General features: G+C 44.3%; 1 protein-coding gene across 2 annotated transcripts in view; it reads right to left on the bottom strand.

Annotated features, from left to right (window-relative positions):
• Positions 1–23,027, bottom strand: part of LOC144756277 (uncharacterized) — a 294,158-nt gene that overhangs the window by 78,146 nt on the left and 192,985 nt on the right. For both annotated transcript variants that reach the window (XM_078645938.1, XM_078645937.1), the window contains one exon: positions 16,979–17,092. In XM_078645938.1, coding sequence (XP_078502064.1) covers positions 16,979–17,092 — 114 coding nt within the window. The remainder of the gene's footprint in view (positions 1–16,978; positions 17,093–23,027) is intronic.

The raw sequence follows: 23,027 nt of genomic DNA, 5'->3' as shown, positions 1-23,027 counted from the left end.
ATAAAGCGCGCAGCTACCCCAACGGGGTGTCCCGGCGCTAAAGCTCAGACAGCTGGTGGGAACAAGAAAATGGATCCTAGCAGAAAAGAAAGGTTTTAAGGGATCTGCGGAATGCAGGTTCCGACTGGATCATGCGGAGAGAGAACAGGAGTTTATTCCATTGGTTGGTGGCACACACTTGGAAAGTTTTGCCTCCCATTCGAGGTTTTTTTAATCTGGGGTGACTAGTAGCAGTTTGGTATTAGAGCGGAGAACTCTGGTGTTACAGTATGGGCGAAGACTCGATGTAAGGTAGGCTGATCCAAGGCCTTTTGTGGTCCGGAAAGCCAGAGTCATGGCTTTAAACTCAATCCTTTTAAGGATGGGGAGCCAGTGTAATTTCCACAAAAACGGGGAAATGTGTGCTCTAAGTGAAATGCCGCAAACTAACCGGGCCGCGGCATTTTGAACTATCTGGAGTCTGTGGCACAGTCCTGCTGACAGGCCCAGGTACAATCCATTGGCGTAGTCCAAGTGCGATGTTATGAGAGCCTGGACTACTGTTTTTCTGGTGTTACTGGGCAAGTAATTGATGAATTTTTTAATCATTTTAAATTTGCAAAAGCAAGCGGCCGAGACTGTGTGAACTTGATTATGAAAGGACAGGCACTTTTCCCATCTGACACCCAGGTTTCTGACCGATTCCTTGGGGAAGGGAGCGGGACTCAGGTCTACTGGCCACCAGAAGTTCGAGTCCAAGGTGGAGGGTTGTTTAAAAAAAAGAACCTCGGTCTTGCCTGCGTTAAGTCTCAAAAAATTGAGAACCATCCACTTCGCAATATTCCTAAGACAAGTTTTAAAGGGTCAAAGCTGGTCAGGGATGGCTCATTGTAAGACAAAAGAAGCTGAATATCATCAGCATAGGATGTCATCTTGATTCCCATCTGAGATATTAATTCAGCCAGGGGAGAGAAATAGACATTGAAAAGAAGCGGACTCAACGAGTAGCCCTGCGGAACACCCCATTTAAGTGGCCTAGTAGAAGAGGTGTACGGAGGAGTGTAAACTTGTTGTTTACGGTCGGACAAAAAAGATGCAATCCAGTTAAGGACCGTGCCCTGGATGCCAATGGATCTGAGTCGTTTCAGGAGGATCGGGTGAGAGACGTGTCGAATGCTGCAGAAAGATCCAGCAGCACTAGCACCGCCCTCGATCCCCTGTCCAATGTCCACCGCACGGAGTCGGCCATTTCAATCAGGGCCAACTCCGTGCTGTATCCAGGCCGGAATCCATGTTGGGAGTTGTGTAAAAGGCCATTGGATTCTAAAAAAGCAGGCATGCTGTTGGTGGGCGAGCCTTTCTAGAATCTTGGCCGGGGCAGGGAGTAGGGAAATAGGCCTGTAATTTCCCAGAATCTCTGGGTCCGCATTGGCCTTCTTCAATATAGGTACTAAAAGAGCATGTTTCCACACCTCTGGATAGATGCCCGATCTGAGAGAGGCATTCCGAATGGAACTGAGGTGGGGGTTTAAAAGTGCTGCTAGACTTTTAAATTGTTTTGCCGGCCACGGATCCTTAGGAGATCCAGATTTACATTTAAGTAATTCCTGAAGGGAGAGATCCTCCGATATTTCCAAGAAATCCGCAAAGCCTGGTGTCATGGTAGAATTAGCTGGCGTTTCTTCCTGTTTATCAGAACAATCGGAATTGGGGAAGAGCGATTTTCTCTTCGAAGAACTCGGAGAGATCGATACAGAGGGACTGAGATACTGGCGGTCGGCGATTCAAGGCCTGCGGATCCGTAAAGGATTTAACAGTGTTAAATATTTCTCTAGAGGAATTACTAGCTTTGTTAATTCTTTCAGATAGATAGCTTTTTTTATGGGCTATAATCAATTAACGATATTCTTTGAGAGCTGTCCGGTACTTTAATTTACTTTCTGACGAGAAAGTCAGTCTCCAGCAACGTTCTAAAGATTTGCATGCAGACTTTTTTTTTCTCAGCTCCTCCGAATACCAGGGGGCTGCTGGAGCAGATCTATAAGTTTTAATAGGTCGAAGAGGGGCCAATAGATCAATAGCCTTGGTCACCCACTCGTTAAAGTGAGAAATGCGCAAATCGAGGTCAGAGGACAAAGGGGGGTTAGAGGTAGTGAAATAATCATGCAAGGATTCCGGGGAGATTTTACTCCAATTTCTGCCAAATTCCTTAGCGGGTAGAAAGGGTCTGTTATGATGGGACATATGGATGACAAAAGGAATGAAATAGTGGTCCGACCATATTACTGGTCTAGGTTCCTTGACTGAGATGTCAGGAAGATTAGAACAAATAAGATCTAACATATGGCCGGCTTTGTGAGTGGGGAGAGCGACTAGTTGAATCAGACCACAGCCTGCCAATGTGGAAACAAAATTTGAACTAAGAGGGCAGGTAGCATCTTCCGCATGAAGATTCAGGTCCCCTAGTAGAGTAAAGTTGGCATATCGCGTGCTCGCTTGAAGAATATAATCCGTTAAGGTAGGTAAATGCGAGGGGCTAGAATTAGGCGGTCGATATATCAGAAGGCCAGAGCAAGAGATAGACGCAGATAGTTTAATGCAGAAGGGGAGGGCCTCGATACAATCAATTTGTTCATATTGGCGCGACGTGATTGTCCATTTAGATTTATAGATAATGGCGACCCCACCTCCGTGTTTGCCATTCTGACGATTGGCGCATAAGATGCTGTAGCCAACAGGGATGGCCAGGGACAAAGCGGGAATGGCTCCTCACTGAGCCAGGTTTCTGTCAGGAATAATAGGTCCCAGTTATTGTCACTAAGAGACTGGGAGATGTCAAATGAATGTTTTAGCAGTGAACAGCAGTTTATTAAACCGGCAGTGAGGGTTAATATCACTTCGGGGCTGTGAGGCACTGGCAGGGTATGCGATAAAGATTGTGTAAACCTGGAATGGTTATTGTCCCACGAAAAACCACAGGCCTTACACGAGAAGTCCAGTAGGAGAGGTTGCCAAATGCGATTAAACTTCCCCTCTGTGTGGGCTATTCTGTGCAATTCCATAACCAGGACATGTGAACCACAGGGCTGGGGAGTTGCAGCAGTAGGTTGCATCCAATGTAACGCAATAAGTCGCTTGGCCGCTCTCAACATGTGGGAGATTAAATGCCACCTCGCTTGACTCAAGGACTGCAAATGCTGGGGACGAATACCAAGCAATGCGGTTGGATCTGAGTCTGGGATCAGGTAACATGCAGTCGCCCTAATGTGGCTAAGAATCTCTTTCCAGAAGGTGGTAATGCTGGGGCATGACCTCCATATGTGTAGAAAGTCTCCTGGTGCCGAGGTACATCGCTAGCACATGGGAGAAGCTAAGGGAAAAATAAGGTGACCACGGGTAGGGGTAAGATACTAGCACTTCATGGCCTTTTATGCCGTCTCTCGTTGAGGTATGGTTTTCAAGATCTGCAAATTATTGTACCAAAGGTTGTTTTGTGAGCAGCTCTTACCCAATGTAAGAATGCCATTGTGTTTGATAGGGATGTGGGTGGATGGCGTTGGAGTGTTGCAGGACCTGATACGTGCGCAGGATGAGCCCAGGGCATCAGCTTTATGCCTGAACCAGTGTTTCGAAAGCCTTTCGTTGACGGGTAGCCCATGCGTATTTGATTAGGGTAGGGCCCATTGGCAGAGCTGGTAATATTGTAGTCTGGTGAACTCAGTAAGCCGGAACTTCTGACAACATTGTTTGAATGACTTAAAGAATTCTCCCTCAAAAATGTCCCGTAGAGTGTGGCAGTCACCCTCACTCCAATGGCTATAAGAATGGGGTTGTAGAGCATGGGTGAAGTTGGGGTTAAGTGCCAGGGTGGTGTTATTTGAGGAAAAGGTAGTAAGGCCTCATCTCACCGCAAGTTTATCCCATATTTCTAGGACCATTTTTGTGGGAAAGGCGATAAGGCGTTGCGGGCCACACCAGCTCCCCGTATTATTTTTAACATTCAACTTTGTGTGGAAAATCCATATACTTATAACACAATCATTTAAGAAAAAGCCTTGAGTTCCTTAAGGTTACTGTAACCAAATTGAAAGAAAGGCACATTCTATGCAATGCAAACCAATAGTGGCATAGATCACACGATCAGAAAGGGTGTTGGCGATAATGATGTCTTCTCATTAGCATGCTCCCCAATAGGACTCCAAACCTCAGGCTGCACAGTTTCAGGCCACAGTGCTACCAACCACTAGGTGTGCCTGGTCTAAGTTAGTATTGGTCAGATAAGTATTGTAATGAATACTGGCAGTCCTTTTGTAATATATGTAACACTCTCTCCCCATAATTTCTTACATTTATTCAGGTATGTCATAAGTTTTTTCTGGGCCCAGGTCACACACTTAAGCGAGGACCCCATAGGATGAGGACATGTGTAAAGGTTTAAACAAACATTGGCAAATCCAATAGGTCTTGTTATTTGATATGAAACAAATGTATTCACATTTTCTAACGCTTCAGACGCTGCAGTTGCCACTTTCCTGGTGCAGGTTGCAGTCAGTGGCTTAGTTCGCCCTTGTGGCGCCCGCAGGGGTCACTGCTTTTGCCGCCAGCGGCGGCCGCATTAAAGAGTGTGGGTGCGGTGGCTGGTGGTTTCTGTATTGCCGAATTCGGCGACCACATGAGAGAGCAGGGGGTGTTGTCCGCCCCCCCTTGCTACACCATTGGTAGCAGTACATAAGGCTATTAGTAAAGGTCTCTCGAGTTGAAACAAATTGAGGCCTATTTATGAAAAATTAACGTGCTGCAGTGTAGCAAGTCACCTTGCTGTACTGCGTTTTGTTGCGTGACAGTATTTAAGACAGGAAGGTGCATTTCTGCCTTTTCTTCTGCGATGATGCCCTTTTTGCAGACTAGCAACAAAGCAGGTACCCTTGCACCATGGTGCAAGAGTGCCTGTGTTGTGTGCAGGATTGTTTTTTTTAGGAAGGGACACGTTTCTGTCCAAAACAATTCTGAGAGGCATTTTCCTCTTTCTATGTGTGCTGAAGAACGCAACACACACTAAAAGAGGAAGTAACAAAGAGAAATAAAGATATTTCTCCTTGTTATGCTTCTCCTGGGAAGGCGTATCTTTCTGACGCGTTCCCTGGTTTACCTGTTCTGGTAAATCTAGGAATCCTTAACAAAACATGGGCGTTATGTGGGAACACCCATGTAACGCCCATGGGACGCCTTCTGAGGGGCACAGTAAGTCAAGGCAGCGATTTGTGCTGTGTTGCTGTAGTAATCTGCTTGTTAAGTAATGCACCGTCCCTGCCCTTGTTCTCTGCCTGATGCTCTAACAATATGATGTCATTTGGAATGTGAGGAATGTTTGTACTGGTGAGAGAGCAGTTGAGAAGATGGGCTGAGCAGCCAGGAGGCTGCGCCTGGTGGGGCTTACATTGAGACATATAATGGAACTTACTAAGATGTAACTTGGAGAATAAACCACTAACTTCAAAAGCTGTCTACAAGACTTCTTTGATTACTACAGTTGCCATACACCAGATTTATGAAGCCACTCAGAGCCAAGCAAAGTGCCCTTGCATGGCTTCATAAATCTGACTTATGGTTTTCATAATTCTTGCACCACCTTGTGTGGTACAAGAGTGATGCAAACCTGCTCGTAAATAGGCCCCATGGTTTGTTTATCAGGCTGCGTTACCTGGACCCCTTACTAGAAGTTCGATAGGCGCAAGTTCCCTGTTTTCACACAACCACCACCTCAGGGAAGGCATAAGATGCACGCATGGCAGAAGTAGAGGTAGTTAGGTATAGTGGGTTAGATGTGGTATGTATGGCAGAAAGAGCTAGTGTCTAAGGAGTCTCTAGTAAATGCCTCAAAGGAAACTTCTTGGGGGATATGTACAAGGAAGTGGCGGAGCGCGGTATTAGCCTCCTTGGCTTAACGCCACGCTCTGCCACTTCTGAAACGCAAGGCTGCATCATATTTACAACAATGTGGTGCAGCCTTGTGTTTCCCCCTGCAATGGCGCTAAGTTTAGCAAATTAGCGCCAACGCAGGCACCCTTGCACCATAATGCAAGGGTGTCTGTGTGCAGTGGAGGATTGTTTATGTGTAGGAAGGTGTTCCTTCCTGCACATAAACAATCCTAAAATGCCATTCTGTCAGTTTCATGTATGCTGCTTCATGCAGCACACATGAAAGTGACAAAATTGCATTTTTTTAAAGGTTTGTTTATGTACAAGAAGGGACAACTTCCTGTACATAAACAAACCATGACATTTTTTCCATGTGTGCTGCACAAGGCAGCACACATGAAAAAGCCAAAAACGAGGAGAAATAATGCATTTCTCCTCGTTTCGCCAACTTAACCTGGTCTTAATTTTACCACTGCCTCCTATGTATGCAACCCTTGTACATAGGGAGCAGCGTCAAAATGAATGGGTGTTGCGGTGGAATGCCAATCGCAACACCCACTGCTCACCCTCTTTCACGCTAACCATTATAGCGTGAAAGGGGGTCTTATGTACAATACAACGACGGCAAAAGTGACTTTGTGGTGGCAATAGGGGCTTGTACATATGCCCCTTTGTCTTTTGTTGGACTCTGTGAATACACTGCCGAGGTGTGGCAAGCCTTGTAGAAATTATGGATCCACTTTGGAGGTTGCTGAGTCGAGGAGAAGGGTCTCTGTGGTGGAAGAAACAACAAAACACTTTTGAATATGTCAACAACCAGATGAAGGCTGCTCTGAGTCTGGAACCGTGATTTGTAGGAAAGCCTTGAGGAGTTAGTGTTGATGCCAATGCCTACTGCTGTCTTTTCGCAGAGATCAGGGCTGCGCGAAAGGCTGATTGCCTTCACATATCGCAAAGTAAATGAGAGAGAGGGGTGGTATGCAATAACTGCTTGTGAACTCCTACCTTGTGTGGGCAGTGTGTCTTTTCAGCCACTATGCGCATGGGGTTGAACATTTGCTTTGCAAACAGATTAAAAACCATTTGGTGAACGTCTTCTTCTTCGGGGAGGGGATGCAAGGGTTTTCTTCAAAGGCATGTAGGTTTAAAACTACAAGAATATTGTTTTGAGGCAGTGTGTGTGTGCCCAGGTGTTGTGTGGCAGCAGACTGTTTGTCATGTCTTTCTTTTCTCGAGACTGTTGTAAGTGACCCTGAAGTAATGGAAACGTTGTTGCTGTAATCAGGAAAGTTAAGATATGGCTGGGGGAACTATTCCTTTAGAACACTGCTGGAAGGCTAACAACAAGGACAAACTCTTGTATCAGTGAGATAATACACTAGGTAAGGGTGGCCTCTGGGAAGAATTCACCAGGTTCCCTGAGAGTACTGTTTAGAAAGTCTTTGACCCTATATCCTGATGAAGACCCTGTCAAATAACTTTGTTTATGTGGTCGAATCTTCAATATTTCTGAGAAATTTGAACTGCTTTGGCCTTAACAGGCCTGGCTGCGACTTTTTATCTTTTGGAAACAACTATCTAAAATTCCCCTATTCCTAGCCAATCATTGTCATTGGCAGTCAAAATGCTTATTTTTTTGTTGTCTTTTGTTATAAATACACAACTCTATTTGACACGTGATACACCATGCACCCCGCCATCACATTTTTCGTGTTGTGCTTTATACACTAACCCTCAGATGCGGCCAGATAATTGTTGCTATCGCACTTAGTTTCTTTCTGAATAAATAATATTGGACTTTTTTGACTGCCTTTTTTGTTTGCTCAAGTAAAACTTAGCAGTGTTTTCAGTCTCTGCAGGGTATACAGCACGTGTTCCTAAACAATGTTATGCATTTTTCACGCAATTATTCCCCTTAACAGTCAGGGATATCTTAAGAATTTTGGGGGTTCTGGGCCAAACGTATTTGGGGGGGCCCTGTTCAGAACAGCATTGGATTTCTGATCTGATTTCAGCTCTTTCATGCCCTCTTTGGCCGGATCTTGTCCAAATTCTAAATGTGTTTTCATCTAATATTCAGGTATAGGGATATGTGTTTTCAATAGTCTATTACGGGAGCAGTTTACTTGCATTACTACAAATAACCTCAGTGACACCCTCCCATTTCGCATATGTGAGGTCCTGTTTTGATCTAAAAGAAACTTATTTATGGATGTTGCATGAAACATTAAACCATTTGGCTGTAATAGACTCACACATCACCTGCATTATAATAGAATTAAAGGAAATCGATATTTAAAACAATCTGTTCAAAAATCATTCTAGGTCATCAGGACATGACTCTGCAGAACAGAACTGGCTCTATCAGGGACCCCCTAAAATGCTGGGGCCCTGGGCCAGATCCCAGTTTGCCCGTGCTCTAAAAAATCTCTGTTTATAGTGCACCTGTTTACTATCAGTGTGGTGGCAAGAACCGCATGTACATGAATGACAATAACTTCCACCACAGCAGAGGCCATGGCTGCCAGCATTGCAGGGCTGGAGTTGCTTGTGCTCTGGTTCAGAGAGGACCTGGTTTGGCTGTTCAGGCGGCGGTGTTCCTATTAGAGCTGGTCCTGGGCTGAATTGCATACTGCTGGGTCTGATCTGAGGTGGCGTAGTGTGCAGAACAACGATGGACTGGTATGTGTCCCTGAGCAATTACTGTGGTCTGAGATTAATTTAAGCATTCCACCCATCACTTTTTGCATTCCTCAGTGCAACGTCCTAAATGGCGAAAGTATGCCCAGATGTCCAATGTTCACAGTGCTCCTACCCCCGAGCTGCACCCAACTGAAGAGGTCAATATGGCCGGAGTCGGTCTTGGATTCCTTGTGGATTGTTTCTATTGGAGCTCCATCAAGGCTATTTTATATATGGCTAAATCTAATCGGAGGTGGCATGGTGGGCAAAAAAAGCAATGGATTGGGATGAGGTTGAAGGAATTACCAGGGACTGAGATTAGTTCAAGCATTCTATCCATCACCTTATTGTATTCACCACTTGCGGGGCAGAAATGATTACAGCACCAATTAATTACAGTTGTAACTACAGCAGGGAGTAAAGTACCAACCACATCTACAACCACTGGAGGACTGCAACAGCAGCTCTCTTAACCTCCAGTGCTGTTGCATCAGTGACCAAAGCAATACAGCAGCTTCCTCCATAGCAACAACAGCTATGACAGCAGCAGCAGCTATGATAGTGACAGAGAGACAACAGAAACAGCTGCCAGAACAGAAAATCCCACAGCATCAAACGCTGATTTAAATAAAACCAAGACAAAAGCAGCAGATTCAAATGTTAACATGGTATAGACATCTGGAGTCACAACATCTGCCAGCAGGAACAACTGCAGTGATCATTGTTGTAATCAGCGAGGGGAAAGAACAAACAACAGCAGGAACAACACAACCACTACAGCAGAGACCAAAGCAGCAAGAGCAACGGCCATCAAAGGAGCCATTACAGTTGCCATAATAGTCCCAAAATTGGAAGAATTAGCTCTGCTACAACAGCTAAACACCGGCAAGCATAGAAGGGACCAGAGCAGTAAACACAGCTGCAGCCTCAAAATGCTGCATAGAATTAACCAAAGCTGCCACCATGGCAGTAACAACTGCAATCACAATAGCTTCTTCCCAGATCAACTAGGGGAGAAGGGACAGGCCCTTACTACATTAGACATATTTTTTATATTATATGATACAGCACTGCTTGATATTGGGTGAATGACTAAATGAACCATAGGTACTAAGGGCCAGATGTAGGTGGCCCAATACCGGTCGGTAACGGCCGAAATTACCGAATTTCTGTTGTTACCGACCGGTATTGGGCATTTGGGATGTAGGTGGCCTAAATTGCAAATTCGGTAATTTACCGATTCGGTATTTTAAGGAATCGGTAAATTACGGATTCCTTAAAATACCGAATCGCTGTATTACCGAATTTGCAATGTAGGGAGCACTCAAATGAGTGCTTTTCCCATTTTAGGATTCGTTATTTACCACCAACTATAATTTTGGTGGTAAATAAGGAATACCTTTAAAAATGCAAATCTGTGCATTTTCAACTGTGCCATGTGGCAGACATACATGCCCTTAGGGCATGTATGTGTGCCACATCTGCACACATATGTGTGCCACATCTGCACACAAGCACGATACAGGGATGCAACAGGGTGTCAAAGTGACACCCTGGCACCCTTGAATGTTTCCCCCATTTTACCGAATCGGTATTTACCGATTCGGTAATTGCCATTCATTCCTATTGGCCTCCAGGCCCATAGGAATGAATGGCAATTACCGAATTGGTAAATACCGATTCTGTAAATACCGAATCTTACAGATTCGGTAATTTTTACCAAAAATGTATCTACATCCCATTTACCTATTCTTAAATACCGAATCGGTAAAATTCGGTATTTAAGAATAGGTAAATTGGGATTACCTACATCTGGCCCTAAATGTGTTAACAATAAGAGTCCCAGACATATTATTACAAAACTGTATACACTAACTAGGAATGATTAGCAAGCAGAAAAAAAGCAAGCACAAGTGGCAAACTGACAGAAATTAAATGAAATAAAAATGAAATGAAAAGTAGTATTTGTAAAGCGCTGACTGCCACTCCGAAAGGAGCATCCTGGCTCTGGTGTGGAGGTGAGCGGCTTCATAGAGGATCTTTAAATGAGTGAGAGGCAGAGTTCATCTGGAGCTCCGAAAATCCATGTTTATAGTACTTTCCTAAATTGTGTTTCAGATTTATGCATTCTCAAATGCATTGGCAGTAGGTTCCAAGCTCTGGTGCCTAATACGCCCATTGTTTTACCTCCTCTAATTAGGTTGGCTGACGATGACCTACAAGTTATTTTGGCCCTAGATTGAGTGCGGCTCTGAAGGTGATAAGGAGAATCTTGAAGAGTATTCTCTTATGTAGAGGGAGCCAATGAAGAGTCTTCAGGGCTGCTGAGGCCAAGGATCTACGTGGCAGTTTCAAAACCAGTCGTGCCGCTGCTTGTTACACTACTGGGAGTCTTTTTAATGTTTATTTGTTCAATTAATCAATCAAACATTTGTATAGCGCACTGCTCACCCGTGAGGGTCTCAAGGCGCTGAGGGGAGGTGGTGGGGGGGCAGCTACTGCTCGAACAGCCAGGTCTTGAGGAGTCTCCTGAAGGTCAGCAGGTCTTGGGTCTGCCGTAGATGGGCAGGGAGGGTATTCCACATCTTGGCGGTGAGGTGAGAGAATGATCTGCTGCCGGTGGTTATTCGGCGGATGCGTGGGACGGTGGCGAGGACTGCGGAGCAAAGCTAGTGGTTCAGGGTGTAGAATGATAGTGGTTTGTTCAGGTATGTTGGTTCGGTGTTGTGGAGTGCTTTGTGGGCGTGGGTGAGGAGCTTGAAGGTGTCCTCTTGTTGACCGGGAGTCAGTGCAGGTCTTTCAGGTGGGTGGTGATGTGCCTGTGGAGAGGGAGTCTGAGGATGAGGCGTGCGAAGGCGTTTTGTATGCGTTGGAGTCTCTTCTGGAGTGTGGGCGTGGTTCCTGCGTAGAGGGCGTTGCCGTAATCCAGCCTGCTTCTGACGTTTGTTGGATCCTTCCAGGAGACTTTTGCAATAGTTGAGTCATGTCAGGATCAAGGCCACTGCTACTGATTTTTTTGCTGCGAGTGAAACTAGATCGAAAAAAAAATCTGAGATTTTATGTGATTAAAGCATGTCCCAGCTACCATCAGTGCGTGTGGTTTGAAGCTGAGGGCGGAGTCAAACTGCACTCCCAGGTTTCTTGCCACTGTCAGCGTTTCAGGTGGGGGTGGCGTACCTTCTGGCCACCACTCGTCTGGCGAAAAGGAAACCTCTTTCCCTATTGGTAGGATTTCTGTTTTTTCCGTGTTGCACTTGAGGTGGTTATCCTTTATCCACTGGAGGAGCTTAGTGAAGCATCTTTTAATATTAAATGCGGCTCCCTTGAGTTTTGATGGAGGGATAGGATCATTTGGGTGTCGTCAGCGTAAGACGTAGTTCGATCCCAAATGATGTTATTAGTGAGATGAGTGGGGTCATGTAAATGTTAAATAACAATGGGCTCAGCGAGGAGCCCTGAGGAACTCCTTTGTGATGGGCCGGTCCCCCAGATAGGAAAGTTTCAAGGTAGACAGCTTGTCTGCACATGGAAAGGAAAGATGTTAACCATTCTAAGGCGATGTTCGAGATGCCGCAGGATTTTAGTCTAGATAAGAGAATGCTGTGGGATATAGTATCAAATAGATTGAGTAGAATCAGCACAGCCTTCCTACCTCTATCAGCTATCATTTTAAGAGTGTCTGGGATTTCAAGGAGTGCAGACTCGGTGGAGTGTTTGCTGCCTCAATGAAATTAGTTAGCTCTTTTTGGACACATTTGTCTGTGATTTTTCCTAGTAGGGGAAGCAATGATATGGGTCGCAGGTTAGAGAGGACTGATGAGTCGATGTTTGGCTTCTTTTTCAGGGGTTTCATTATTGCTAATTTCCAATCCTCTGTTACTATCCCTGCACTAAGAGATGAGTTGACAATCTTGTTTATAATTGGGTTGACTGTGTCCACAATCTGGTAAAGAATTGTGGGGGGACAGGCATCTAAGGGAGATCCTGATTTGCATGATACAATTGCTTCACACGTTTGATACAATGATACAGGTATGAATGAGCAGATGGAATGTTCGGTAATATCATGGTCCTGCTCAAAGGTGGAATGTGTAGGAGAGATGGGTTCTGTAATGAAGTCTTTTTGGATGTTCATGATATTTGGTCACGTAGCCTCTATGAAGGGGGAAGTTCTTTTTGTAAAGCGTTAGGGTTGGTAAAAGACTTTACAACAGTTTTTTTGGTCTAGTTTGGCCTCCTGAATTTTGCTCGTGTAGTATTTTTTTTGGCTAACTTAATATGTGTGATAGAGCTTTCTGCTTATTTTAAATGCTTGCTTCTCTCCTACATCATAGCATTTTCTCCATTTACGCTCTAGTTGTTTACATTTGTTGTGTGCTTGTTTAAGAGTGGGTGTGAACCATGGGGCTTTCTGTGTTGTTTTTTTTTCTCTTATTGTGGTGGTTGTCTTGAGGGAAGAGTTTAGTGCTAAATGCAGTCATCCAATTATGAAAAAGAGGTGAATCTGTAGCAGTGTTCCCTGTCAGGGCAGGTATCTGTGCTTGGGCGGTAATAGCCAACTTGGGATTGCGGGCTAGTTGTGTCCAATTACATTTGGTCTGCTGGACAGTAGATTGAACATCAAGGCGAGTTGTCAGTGGGATCTTGAGTGTAAGAGGGATTAGGTTATGGTTTGACCATATTTGTGAGGTAGATGGGTCTGTAGAGAGGAGGGGGAAATTAGAACATACCCCATCCAGAGTGTTGCCTGCCCGATGTGTAGGAGCATCCACCATTTGGGTCAGTCCTAGTATTTCTGTTATTTGGAGGAAATTGTGTACTCCTGGCTCTCTTTTGTCTTCAAGGTGCAGGGTAAAATCTCCTAGTAAGGTGAAATTGGCGTTTGTCAGTAGGAGGTGGCTGAGGGTGTCTCCTAGTGATTCAGTGAAGGTCAAAATGTGGCCCAGTGGGCGGTAAATAAGGGCTCCTGAAAAGGACATCGAATAGTTTAGCAAGATATAGAAACCAAGACTTTCTGCTTCCTTGAGTGTGTCTAATTCAAAGTTGATGTAGTGTGTCTCGAAGGATGATAGCAAGACCCCCTCCTCTGGGGTCCCCTCTGTCTTTCCTACAAATCGTGTCAAATGGTGGCAGTGATACCGCAATATCTGGGTTGCACCATTCTTTCAGCCAAGTCTCAGTAATGAATAGGAAGTCTAACTGTTGCTCTGTTACAATATCTCTGATGTCTTGGCAGTGTTTGCTCATTGAGCGGGCATTGATTAATCCCCCTTTTAGTTGGACCATGTGAGTGAGCGCGGCTTGCTTGGAAGTATTACCTGCAATCTGGATTTCTAATTTGCAGTGGAGGCATGAACATGCCCCTTTTAGCTTCTCTGGTGCCATCGGATATTTACAACCCCCACCCCCCATGTTTAGAGCTTTTAGTTTTGCAAAAGAGTACATAATTATTAGGCATTTTTGGGCAGCATTTCCTGCCCTTGTCGCGAACTTGGCGCAGACGGGCGCAGACGGGCTTGCCTTGGGCGCACCTGTGTTGCGCCGGTAGCGCACCCGCTGCGCGCGTCTGGCCCAGCATAGAACTAAGTAGCTGGCCGGGCGCGGGGAGAAGCTGTGCTCCGGGTGTTGGACCGGAAGTGAAGTAGATGAGGCCCTGGGGTGTGTCCACTTCCCTCCAATCAAACGGCGTGAGCCGCGTCGGACCGGGGAAGTGGACACTCTGCTAGCAGGCCAGCCCGGGAGAATGACAAAAGGTAATATGTAAGATTGCTGCTTAAAAATAATTCAAGGCTAAAAAGGTAAAAGTTGGGGATTTACAGTGCTAAAATGCTAAAAGAACGATATACAACTGATCACATCAATTAAAAGCGCTAGTCACCCAGTTAATATCAGCGCAGTTAAGATTGTTAAAACCAAATATTGCTCAGGGGCTCAAACTCTCATAGCTCAGTGAGAGCTCATCTCAACTTCAGTATCGCTGCACGTCTGGCCCAGCATAGAACTAAGTAGCTGGCCGAGCGCGGGGAGAGGCTGTGTTCCAGGTTCTGGACCAGAAGTAAAGCAGGTCAGGCCTGGGGGTGTGTCCGCTTCCCTCCAATCAAACGGTTTGAGCCGCGTCGGACTGGGGAAGCAGAGACTCTGCTAGCAGGCCAGCCCAGGAGAATGACAGCAAACAATAACAAACAAACAATGGAGATACTGTTGCTCAGCAATAAAGACTACATCACTGAATGGTCGACATAGGATAATACAGTTAAAATACATACAAAGATATTACTAGAGCCCTGTCAGACTCCATTGGTATGTATTGCGGAGTACCCCAGGCTGTTCTAGATGTACTGCGGAGGTGGCAAACTTTCAACATGTTACCTGGGATGTTACTGGGAAGCTAGCCTGGCTGATGAGGGGTGTCACCCCGAAACCTGTCCCAGGATGCTTGTTTCCGGTCCAAGGAGGATCCGGCTTGGCCGTTCGGGCTGGACTATTCCCATGAGGAGCAGGGTCAAGACTGTTTGCATATGGGTGGGTCCAAGCTGGGGTGGCGGAGTAAGCGAAAGCACATTGGATTTACCCAAGATCTCTTGACTGGGGGTGAATGTTTGATTAATTCATCATTCCGTCCATCATTTGTTGCCACAGCACTTTTCCGGGTGAGAAGGTTCACTGTCATAGCAGTGGTGCTAGCAAAACAGCATATAGCAATGTGATGTTGTAAAGGTCCATTGGCAACAACTGAAGAGTGGCACCGAGATTTAACATTTTGTAACATTATATCAGATACAGTAAGTTGATGCCAGTGAAGAGGAGACACCAAAGTAAAAGGGGCTATATCAAACATATATTGCTCTGGCTGCAAATACAGCAGTAGATGAGGCAGAGATGATTGACACTGTGTAAAATCGCAACATCGGAATATAATGGAAGTGATAAATTCAGGAGAAATCTTGAGTTTCTCTCTCTAGTTTTATTTTCTGTATTTCTCCTGATGTCATATGCAAGGTTGTTTAACAGTAATGTCATTGGAAGAGTTTTTCATATGCGCAATATAATATATGTACAAAGTTCACAATTGCGATCTGCTGTAAGTGGAAAACTAAAAAACAAACTATAAAAACAATAGCTTTCTTCCCAGCAGAGACTAAAGAAGCAGCAAGAAAGCCACAGCAATAGCCAACCAGTCACCCCCACCACAGTAGCAATCACAGGTACAACAATAGATGTAAGCACAGTGTGTACCACAAAATTGACAACAGCTTCCAACACAGCTTTAAGCACAGCTGTCAAGGCTGGACTGGGGTTAGAATCAATATCTTCTCCCCCTCAAGTCTTCTTCCCAGAAACCCTCCCATTTAACTTTGAAGTTATGCCGTACATGACTTCTTAGGTGGTGGGACAGCTCCTACAATGGCGCTGCTCTACTCAACTGCACTCTATGCCACTGCACTCTACCCTGCACCACTGTACACTGCACCACTGCACCACTGCACCACTGTACTCTACGCCACTAGATATACAAATCTTTTTTGGAGGTCACAAACCACATGATTCGGCAAACTGGGCTGTTTGCAACCGCAAAAAAGCATTTTGAAATGTACAAAGGGCAAATTAAAGTTCGGCAACTTGTTATCAAATTGCAATTTGGTTTTCCAATTCGGTATTAGGAAGGGAGGGTGTTTATGGTCTCCTTTCCAAATACTGCATCGCAGTGGTATGTTTTAATGTTTTATCAACTACTGAAAAGGTCGTGCAAACCGTTCGCAGATGGGAAGGGGTTACTTGAGAATGTTTAAATGAATATAAGAACAGTCAGTGGTCCCACGGACCAGTGCCTACTCTTCAAAAATGGTGTCCCATGGGAATCCCTTCCCATTTGAGAACGTTTAACACAATAATTTTTAAGAACAGTAGACAGTGGTCCCAGGAACCACTGCCTACTCTTAAAAAATTTAACTTTAACTTTTTTTTTAAACACATTGAGTATTTCTTAAAGGAAAATGGGCCACATTTGAAAAAAAAGAATTGCTTTATCAAAAAGCAATCACAGACATGGTGGTCTGCTTATCCCAGTTATTATTCATAATGGGCAGCAAACTTAGATCTACCTCATTAACCGCATGCGCGCTAGCGGTTTTCCCGCTGTGCGCTGCGTTTTTAAGAAACCCGCGTTACATGCCGAGAGCTCGTCATCAGCGTACGACAGGCGTACCTCATGACGAGCTGAGCTCGTCATCAGCGTCGAAGGGGTTAAGGGCCCAATTCACAAAGGCAAACTCACACTTTTGTGTAAGTTTGCTACTTTTCGGTATTCACAGAGGTAAACCTAGACCAAAAGTGTAACTTTACTACTTAACAAGGTAAGTTACTAATAGTAAAGACATTAGTGTAGTATTTGACTTACCCTCTTCCTCATGTGGCTCGGAAACTTCATGCTTATACAGGACGGGTAGGGACAGGCAACGGGAGTTGGTTTGAAATTTCTTCATCTGAGAGTCAGTATAGTTACCAGACCGGGCTGGAAAGAAAATACAAAAGATTAAATTTAATGTCAAAGTCAAGTAGAAAATAACCATAATCACCCTGAAACGGTTTTAGTGTGCAACTGTGTCATTTTAGGATTGGCGCTAGCCAAAAACCTTTAGATTTTACTAAAATTATTGGTATATTATACTTACTTACAGTGGCTTTCAGCCACCTCTCTTCATTCATTGGTCTGTTGTTGTGCCATTCACAGTTCACAGACTACATTTTGCTTTTTCACAATGAGCACGTACGCACACAAGGTACTTCACTTCAGTGCCAGTATTTTTGTTTTTAATTTATAATTATTTTATTGTTGCCTTTGTGTTTAGAGCCCGAGGTGAAAGTAGGATCTTTTCTACCAGATGTAAATACAGGCCACATTCCACACTTTATCAGTTCCTGTCTCCTGCCAGTGCTTTAGTGAAATCCTTTTGAAGTGTCCTTTGTGTATATGACTGCTGGGATTTCACAGCATAACAGATTGCGTCCATTTGAAACTGTTCTATATTAAGTTATTCTCTGTCTACTATGTATGAATTACAAAAACCAGACGATCCAAAATGATACATGTGAATTCAGAAGCGGACAATTTTTCAGAACATATTTATTCTGGACTTACTTTAACCAATGGTTCGTTAGTAAACATCGCATAAGAAGAGAAATCAGCCTTTATTGTGTTTAATTTCAGAACACTGTTTTTTGCTTTATTTCATTCTTCCTTCTTTCTTCTTTCTTATTTTCCTTCCTTCCTTCTTTCTTGTTTCTTTCTTTCCTTCTTTCGTCTCCTTGCTTTATTTTACCTTGCCTCCTTTGGTCTCGCCTAACGTCGCAGCACACATGTGCTGCTCGCTTTGCGAGGCATGCAGTATACACTATAGCGTGGAAGCTTCGTGGAAGCTCCGCCCACACTCCGCCCATATATTTTATTGGCTTATTTCCTACATGCAGCCTTCCGATAGGTTTTAGTCTTGTTAGTCCCGCCTCATGATGACCATGTCATCATTTGTATCTTACCATGGCAACTGGCCCCTTTACTTCAAACACTATTTTGTTCCCCTGCACCCCCCTCCCGCAGTCTGTCCTTCTTGCCCCCCCATGTCTCCCACCCACACTCCCGTTCGTGCCTTTCTGTCCGCCCGCCCGCACTCGCCTCTCTCAGGCTCCCTGCACTGAGGGTCCAGGTAACCGCCATCTTTCTGCAGCAAAACTAAATGACTTTGCTTACAAGTCCTAACCCTGCAATGTGAGCGCATGCAAGTCAAGCCTCTTGACTGTCTCCTCTGATCCCGATGGAGGCAGCCCCATGTGCTGGGAAAAATCAGCTGGGTTCAATTACTGCCACCACACGAGAAGTCCCTCTCAATCCTCCCCTTCTCCTCCCCACATTTTCGTTATTGTAATAAAAGCTGGTTGCCCTAGTGACGCATGCCTGTCTCCATGCTTCAACCACAGCCACTACTCTTTCTGTTCCCGGAGGTGCCCCACGCCCACAGCCTTCCCTGTTTTGGTTTTTCCGCACATGCGCACTGGAGGTTATTCAATTCCTGAAAATGTAGTTGCGTGCATAGCCAGGGTTGTGATGGGGAAGGAGAGGTAGGGCAGCGTCACCTCTTCTAGGTTTAAGGTGCTAAGAGTAGGAGGAGGTTTGGGGGATGTTTCGTTCATCAGATTGCGTGTTCCTGACCGAAGTCATTCACAAAGTCGCCGCTCATCGTTTCTGAATGAAAGTGTATTTGTGCGGCGACGTCGACACTTTTTCATGAATGGACTAGCACTTAGGGAATATAATGGAAGACAAAATAAAAAATGTGATAGAACGCGCAACGCTATAAAGCTTTTATTCTTTAAACTATCAGCAACTTTTTTTTAAATTACATTTTTACTTGAAGTTACAAAGTTTTTAAAATCATATTTAAGGGATGCGTGTTGACACCCCCATGGGTAGCTTTGGTGCTCAAGCAAGTAATTTAAATAGGCCGGGTCTTGCCGGTGCTGAAGTTTTAACAAGCATTTGCAATGCAATAGGTCTCGCATTTATGCGAGTTTAAGCTATTGGCATTGTAATTGACAAAGCCTTTTATTTATGTTTTAAAAAACAAAAATAATAGACATTGTCATTTACAATGCCAATAGCTTACACTTGCGTAAATGCAAGACCTAATGCATTGCAAATGCTTGTTACTTCTTTCTTTTCACCTTCTTTCTCCTTATTTTCTCTTTCTCCTTTCTTTCCATTGTTCTTGCTTTTTTCTTCTTTCTTTACGTCTTTCTTTTCTTTCTTTCCTTCCTAGCCATCATTCTTTCCTTCTTTCCTATCTATATTTTTTCTTTCCGAAATTCTTAAATTATTTTCATCCCATCTTTTTTTACATCTTCCCTTCTTTATTTTACCTTTCCTTCTTTCTTTGCACCTTTCCTTCCAACTTTATTCTTCCTTTCTGTTTTTCCCCCCAAAAAACTATTCATGGTTTTATAGAGTAAAGCAACCAAAACAACACACAGGGCGTCTATATGCCCCATTCAAAACAAATTCAGCAGCCATTGTTGATCAACCAGCGCCTGGGACCGCCCATCCCTCCCTGTCCCCTCCTCATCCCTCTGCCTCTCCCCATCTCTCTGTGTCTCTCCCCATTCCTCTCTCTCTCTCTCTCTCTCTCTCTCTCTCCTCATGCCTCTGTTTCTTTCTCCCTATCCCTCTATCTCTATCCCCATTTCTCAGTCTCTCTCCACATCCCTCTGTCTCTCTCTCTCTCCCCACCGCTTAGTCTCCTCTCCCCATCCCTCTGTCTCTCCCCCTATTCCTCTGTGTCTCTCTCTCTCTCCCTATTACTCTATCTCTCTCCCCATCCCTCTGTGTCTCTCTCTCTCTCCCTATTACTCTATCTCTCTCCACATCCCTCAGTCTCTCTCTCCTCATGCCTCTGTCTCTTTCTCTCTCTCCATCCCCATTCCTCAATCTCTCTCCTCATCCCTCTGTGTCTCTCTCCCCATCCCTCTATGTCCCTACACCCTGTCCTGGTATATCGGAAGAAGCAGCAAAGAGTATGAGCTTTCCTGTAACACCAAGGCTTCCATGACAGCACAACCGGAGGTGTGATCAACCCCTCTGATATAACCAAGAACTACACCTACATGTCACTTTGCTGTGAAGAGTGGTGCCTGTCAAGCTGCTCTTCTTGCCTCTCCCCAGCTCCCACAGAATTTTGTGTCACCCTCTGTAACTCATGCCAAGCTTCTCTCTCTCTCTCTCTCTCTCTCTCTCTCTTTCTTTCATTCTCTCTCTCTCTCTCTCTCTCTCTCTGTCTCTCTCTCTCTCTCTCTCTCTCCCTCTCTCTCTGTCTCTGTCTCAGTCTCTCTCTATGTTTTACACAGTTTTGTTCCTCTCTCTTATCTCTTGTTATAGCTTTGTTGCACCTTTACTAACTCACAACAAGCTGCTCTTCCCGTCTTTTCTCTACCTCATTAAGGAGTTTTGTTCCACCCTTGCTAACTCTTTCCAGGCCACTCTTCCTGTCTGTCTTTAGCGCCTTCAGATTTTTGTTCATTGTAACTAAGGCCAAGCTGCTTTTCCAGTCCTTTTCTTTCTGTAGCACCTTCGAAGTTCATTCCGCCCTTTGTAACTGCCCTTCCTGTCTCTCTTTAGCTTTTAGGGATTTTTGTTCTGCCCTTTCTTACTCATGCAAAGCCGCTCTACCTGTCTCTTGGTCTAACTCCTAGAGTATTTTTCTTCTCTTTGTAACTCATGCCAAGCTTCTCTCTCTCTCTTTCTTTCATTCTCTCTCTCTCTCTCTCTTTCTTTAATTCTCTCTCTCTCTCTCTCTCTCTCTCTCTGTCTCTCTCTCTCTCTCTCTCTCTCTCTCCCTCTCTCTCTGTCTCTGTCTCAGTCTCTCTCTATGTTTTACACAGTTTTGTTCCTCTCTCTTATCTCTTTTTACAACTTTGTTGCGCCTTTACTAAATCACAACAAGCTGCTCTTCCTGTCTTTTCTCTACCTCATTAAGGAGTTTTGTTGCACCCTTGCTAACTCTTTCCAGGCCACTCTTCCTGTCTGTCTTTAGCGCCTTCAGATTTGTGTTCTTTGTAACTAAGGCCAAGCTGCTTTTCCAGTCCTTTTCTTTCTGTAGCACCTTCGAAGTTTATTCCGCCCTTTGTAACTGCCCTTCCTGTCTCTCTTTAGCTTTTAGGGATTTTTGTTCAGCCCTTTCTTACTCATGCAAAGCCGCTCTACCTGTCTCTTGGTCTAACTCCTAGAGTATTTTTCTTCTCTTTGTAACTCATGCCAAGCTTCTCTCTCTCTCTCTCTCTTTCTTTCATTCTCTCTCTCTCTCTCTCTCTCTCTCTCTCTCTCTCTCTCTCTCTCTTTCTTTCATTCTCTCTCTCTCTCTCTCTCTGTCTCTCTCTCTCTCTCTCTCTCCCTCTCTCTCTGTCTCTGTCTCAGTCTCTCTCTATGTTTTACACAGTTTTGTTCCTCTCTCTTATCTCTTTTTATAGCTTTGTTGCACCTTTACTAACTCACAACAAGCTGCTCTTCCTGTCTTTTCTCTACCTCATTAAGGAGTTTTGTTCCACCCTTGCTAACTCTTTCCAGGCCACTCTTCCTGTCTGTCTTTAGCGCCTTGAGATTTTTGTTCATTGTAACTAAGGCCAAGCTGCTTTTCCAGTCCTTTTCTTTCTGTAGCACCTTCGAAGTTTATTCCGCCCTTTGTAACTGCCCTTCCTGTCTCTCTTTAGCTTTTAGGGATTTTTGTTCTGCCCTTTCTTACTCATGCAAAGCCGCTCTACCTGTCCCTTGGTCTAACTCCTAGAGTATTTTTCTTCTCTTTGTAACTCATGCCAAGCTTCTCTCTCTCTCTCTCTTTCTCTTTCTCTTTCTCTTTCTCTTCTCTCTCTCTCTCTCTCTCTCTCTCTCTCTCTCTCTCTCTCTCTCTCTCTCTCTCTCTCTCTCTCTCTCTCTCTCTCTCTCTCTCTCTCTCTGGATTTCATCTGCAGTCAGGCATTGTTTTATTTTTGTGCTTCAGACAGACTGCATTTAAATTGCCACGCACATTTTGGTGCAAGTTAAAAACATGGCACATGAAAGTGAGGCCTATTCAGTCTGAAATGCTTGTGCGGAATTAACATGTGTTTTTGCAGTCTAGAGAAAAGTGGCCTTTTTAGCTTTGAAGATTAATAGAATGTGTTTCTCTCTTCCCAACTCATTCCTTGTAATCTAAACTGTGTGTGCTTTTAAATTTTACACTAAAGCATGAAAATGCTATGTTGCACATTGCACATTTTTTGCATGTTGTACACAAAATAGAAAAAAAAGCAGCTTGAAACTAATAGCTTGGCTAGGTAAACATTTATAAGGGGTATTAGTATGGAGTTGGGAAACATAATGGGCTGATTTACATGAAATTAATATTCTCTTTTGTGTCTGTTTTATTTTTGGGCCTACCATTAAATGGCTGCCTGTGAATCCAGCAAGGCTATGGCTAGCATTAAAAGAGAAGAGAGCATGCACAGACTGTACCAGCTTTCCTAAAGGAGTCAAGGACACTTTGAACTGGACATTCTTGTGATTGTGCCAATGTACCAGTTAGATAAAGTATCCGTCCTGACTGAGCTGTGGAAGGAAGGCAGGACGAATTAGAATGAAACATTTTTCCTAGTAAATGTTGCAAACGTTTATAAATGTATTTACTCATGTATGCTTCTGTTGTTAAAACTGGTATAGTCAGGATTTTAGAATGAGTTAGGATAGTGAGACCTTATGCCATCATGACTGACCAATCAAGTACAGGTTTTCCTGAAGATGAAACATTTTTTGTGTAGTCTGCCAAGAATTAGAGTATAAATAATGACCTCTCTGGAGGTGTGGTTGGCTTTTTTGCTCACTGGCTGGCTTTCAGCTCACTTCTGCTTTTTGCTTCATTCTATGGGTTAGG

Source organism: Lissotriton helveticus, chromosome 5_1, assembly GCF_964261635.1.
Source record: "Lissotriton helveticus chromosome 5_1, aLisHel1.1, whole genome shotgun sequence".
Lineage (NCBI taxonomy): Eukaryota > Metazoa > Chordata > Amphibia > Caudata > Salamandridae > Lissotriton > Lissotriton helveticus.
This window is presented reverse-complemented; position numbering and strand designations above follow the sequence as displayed.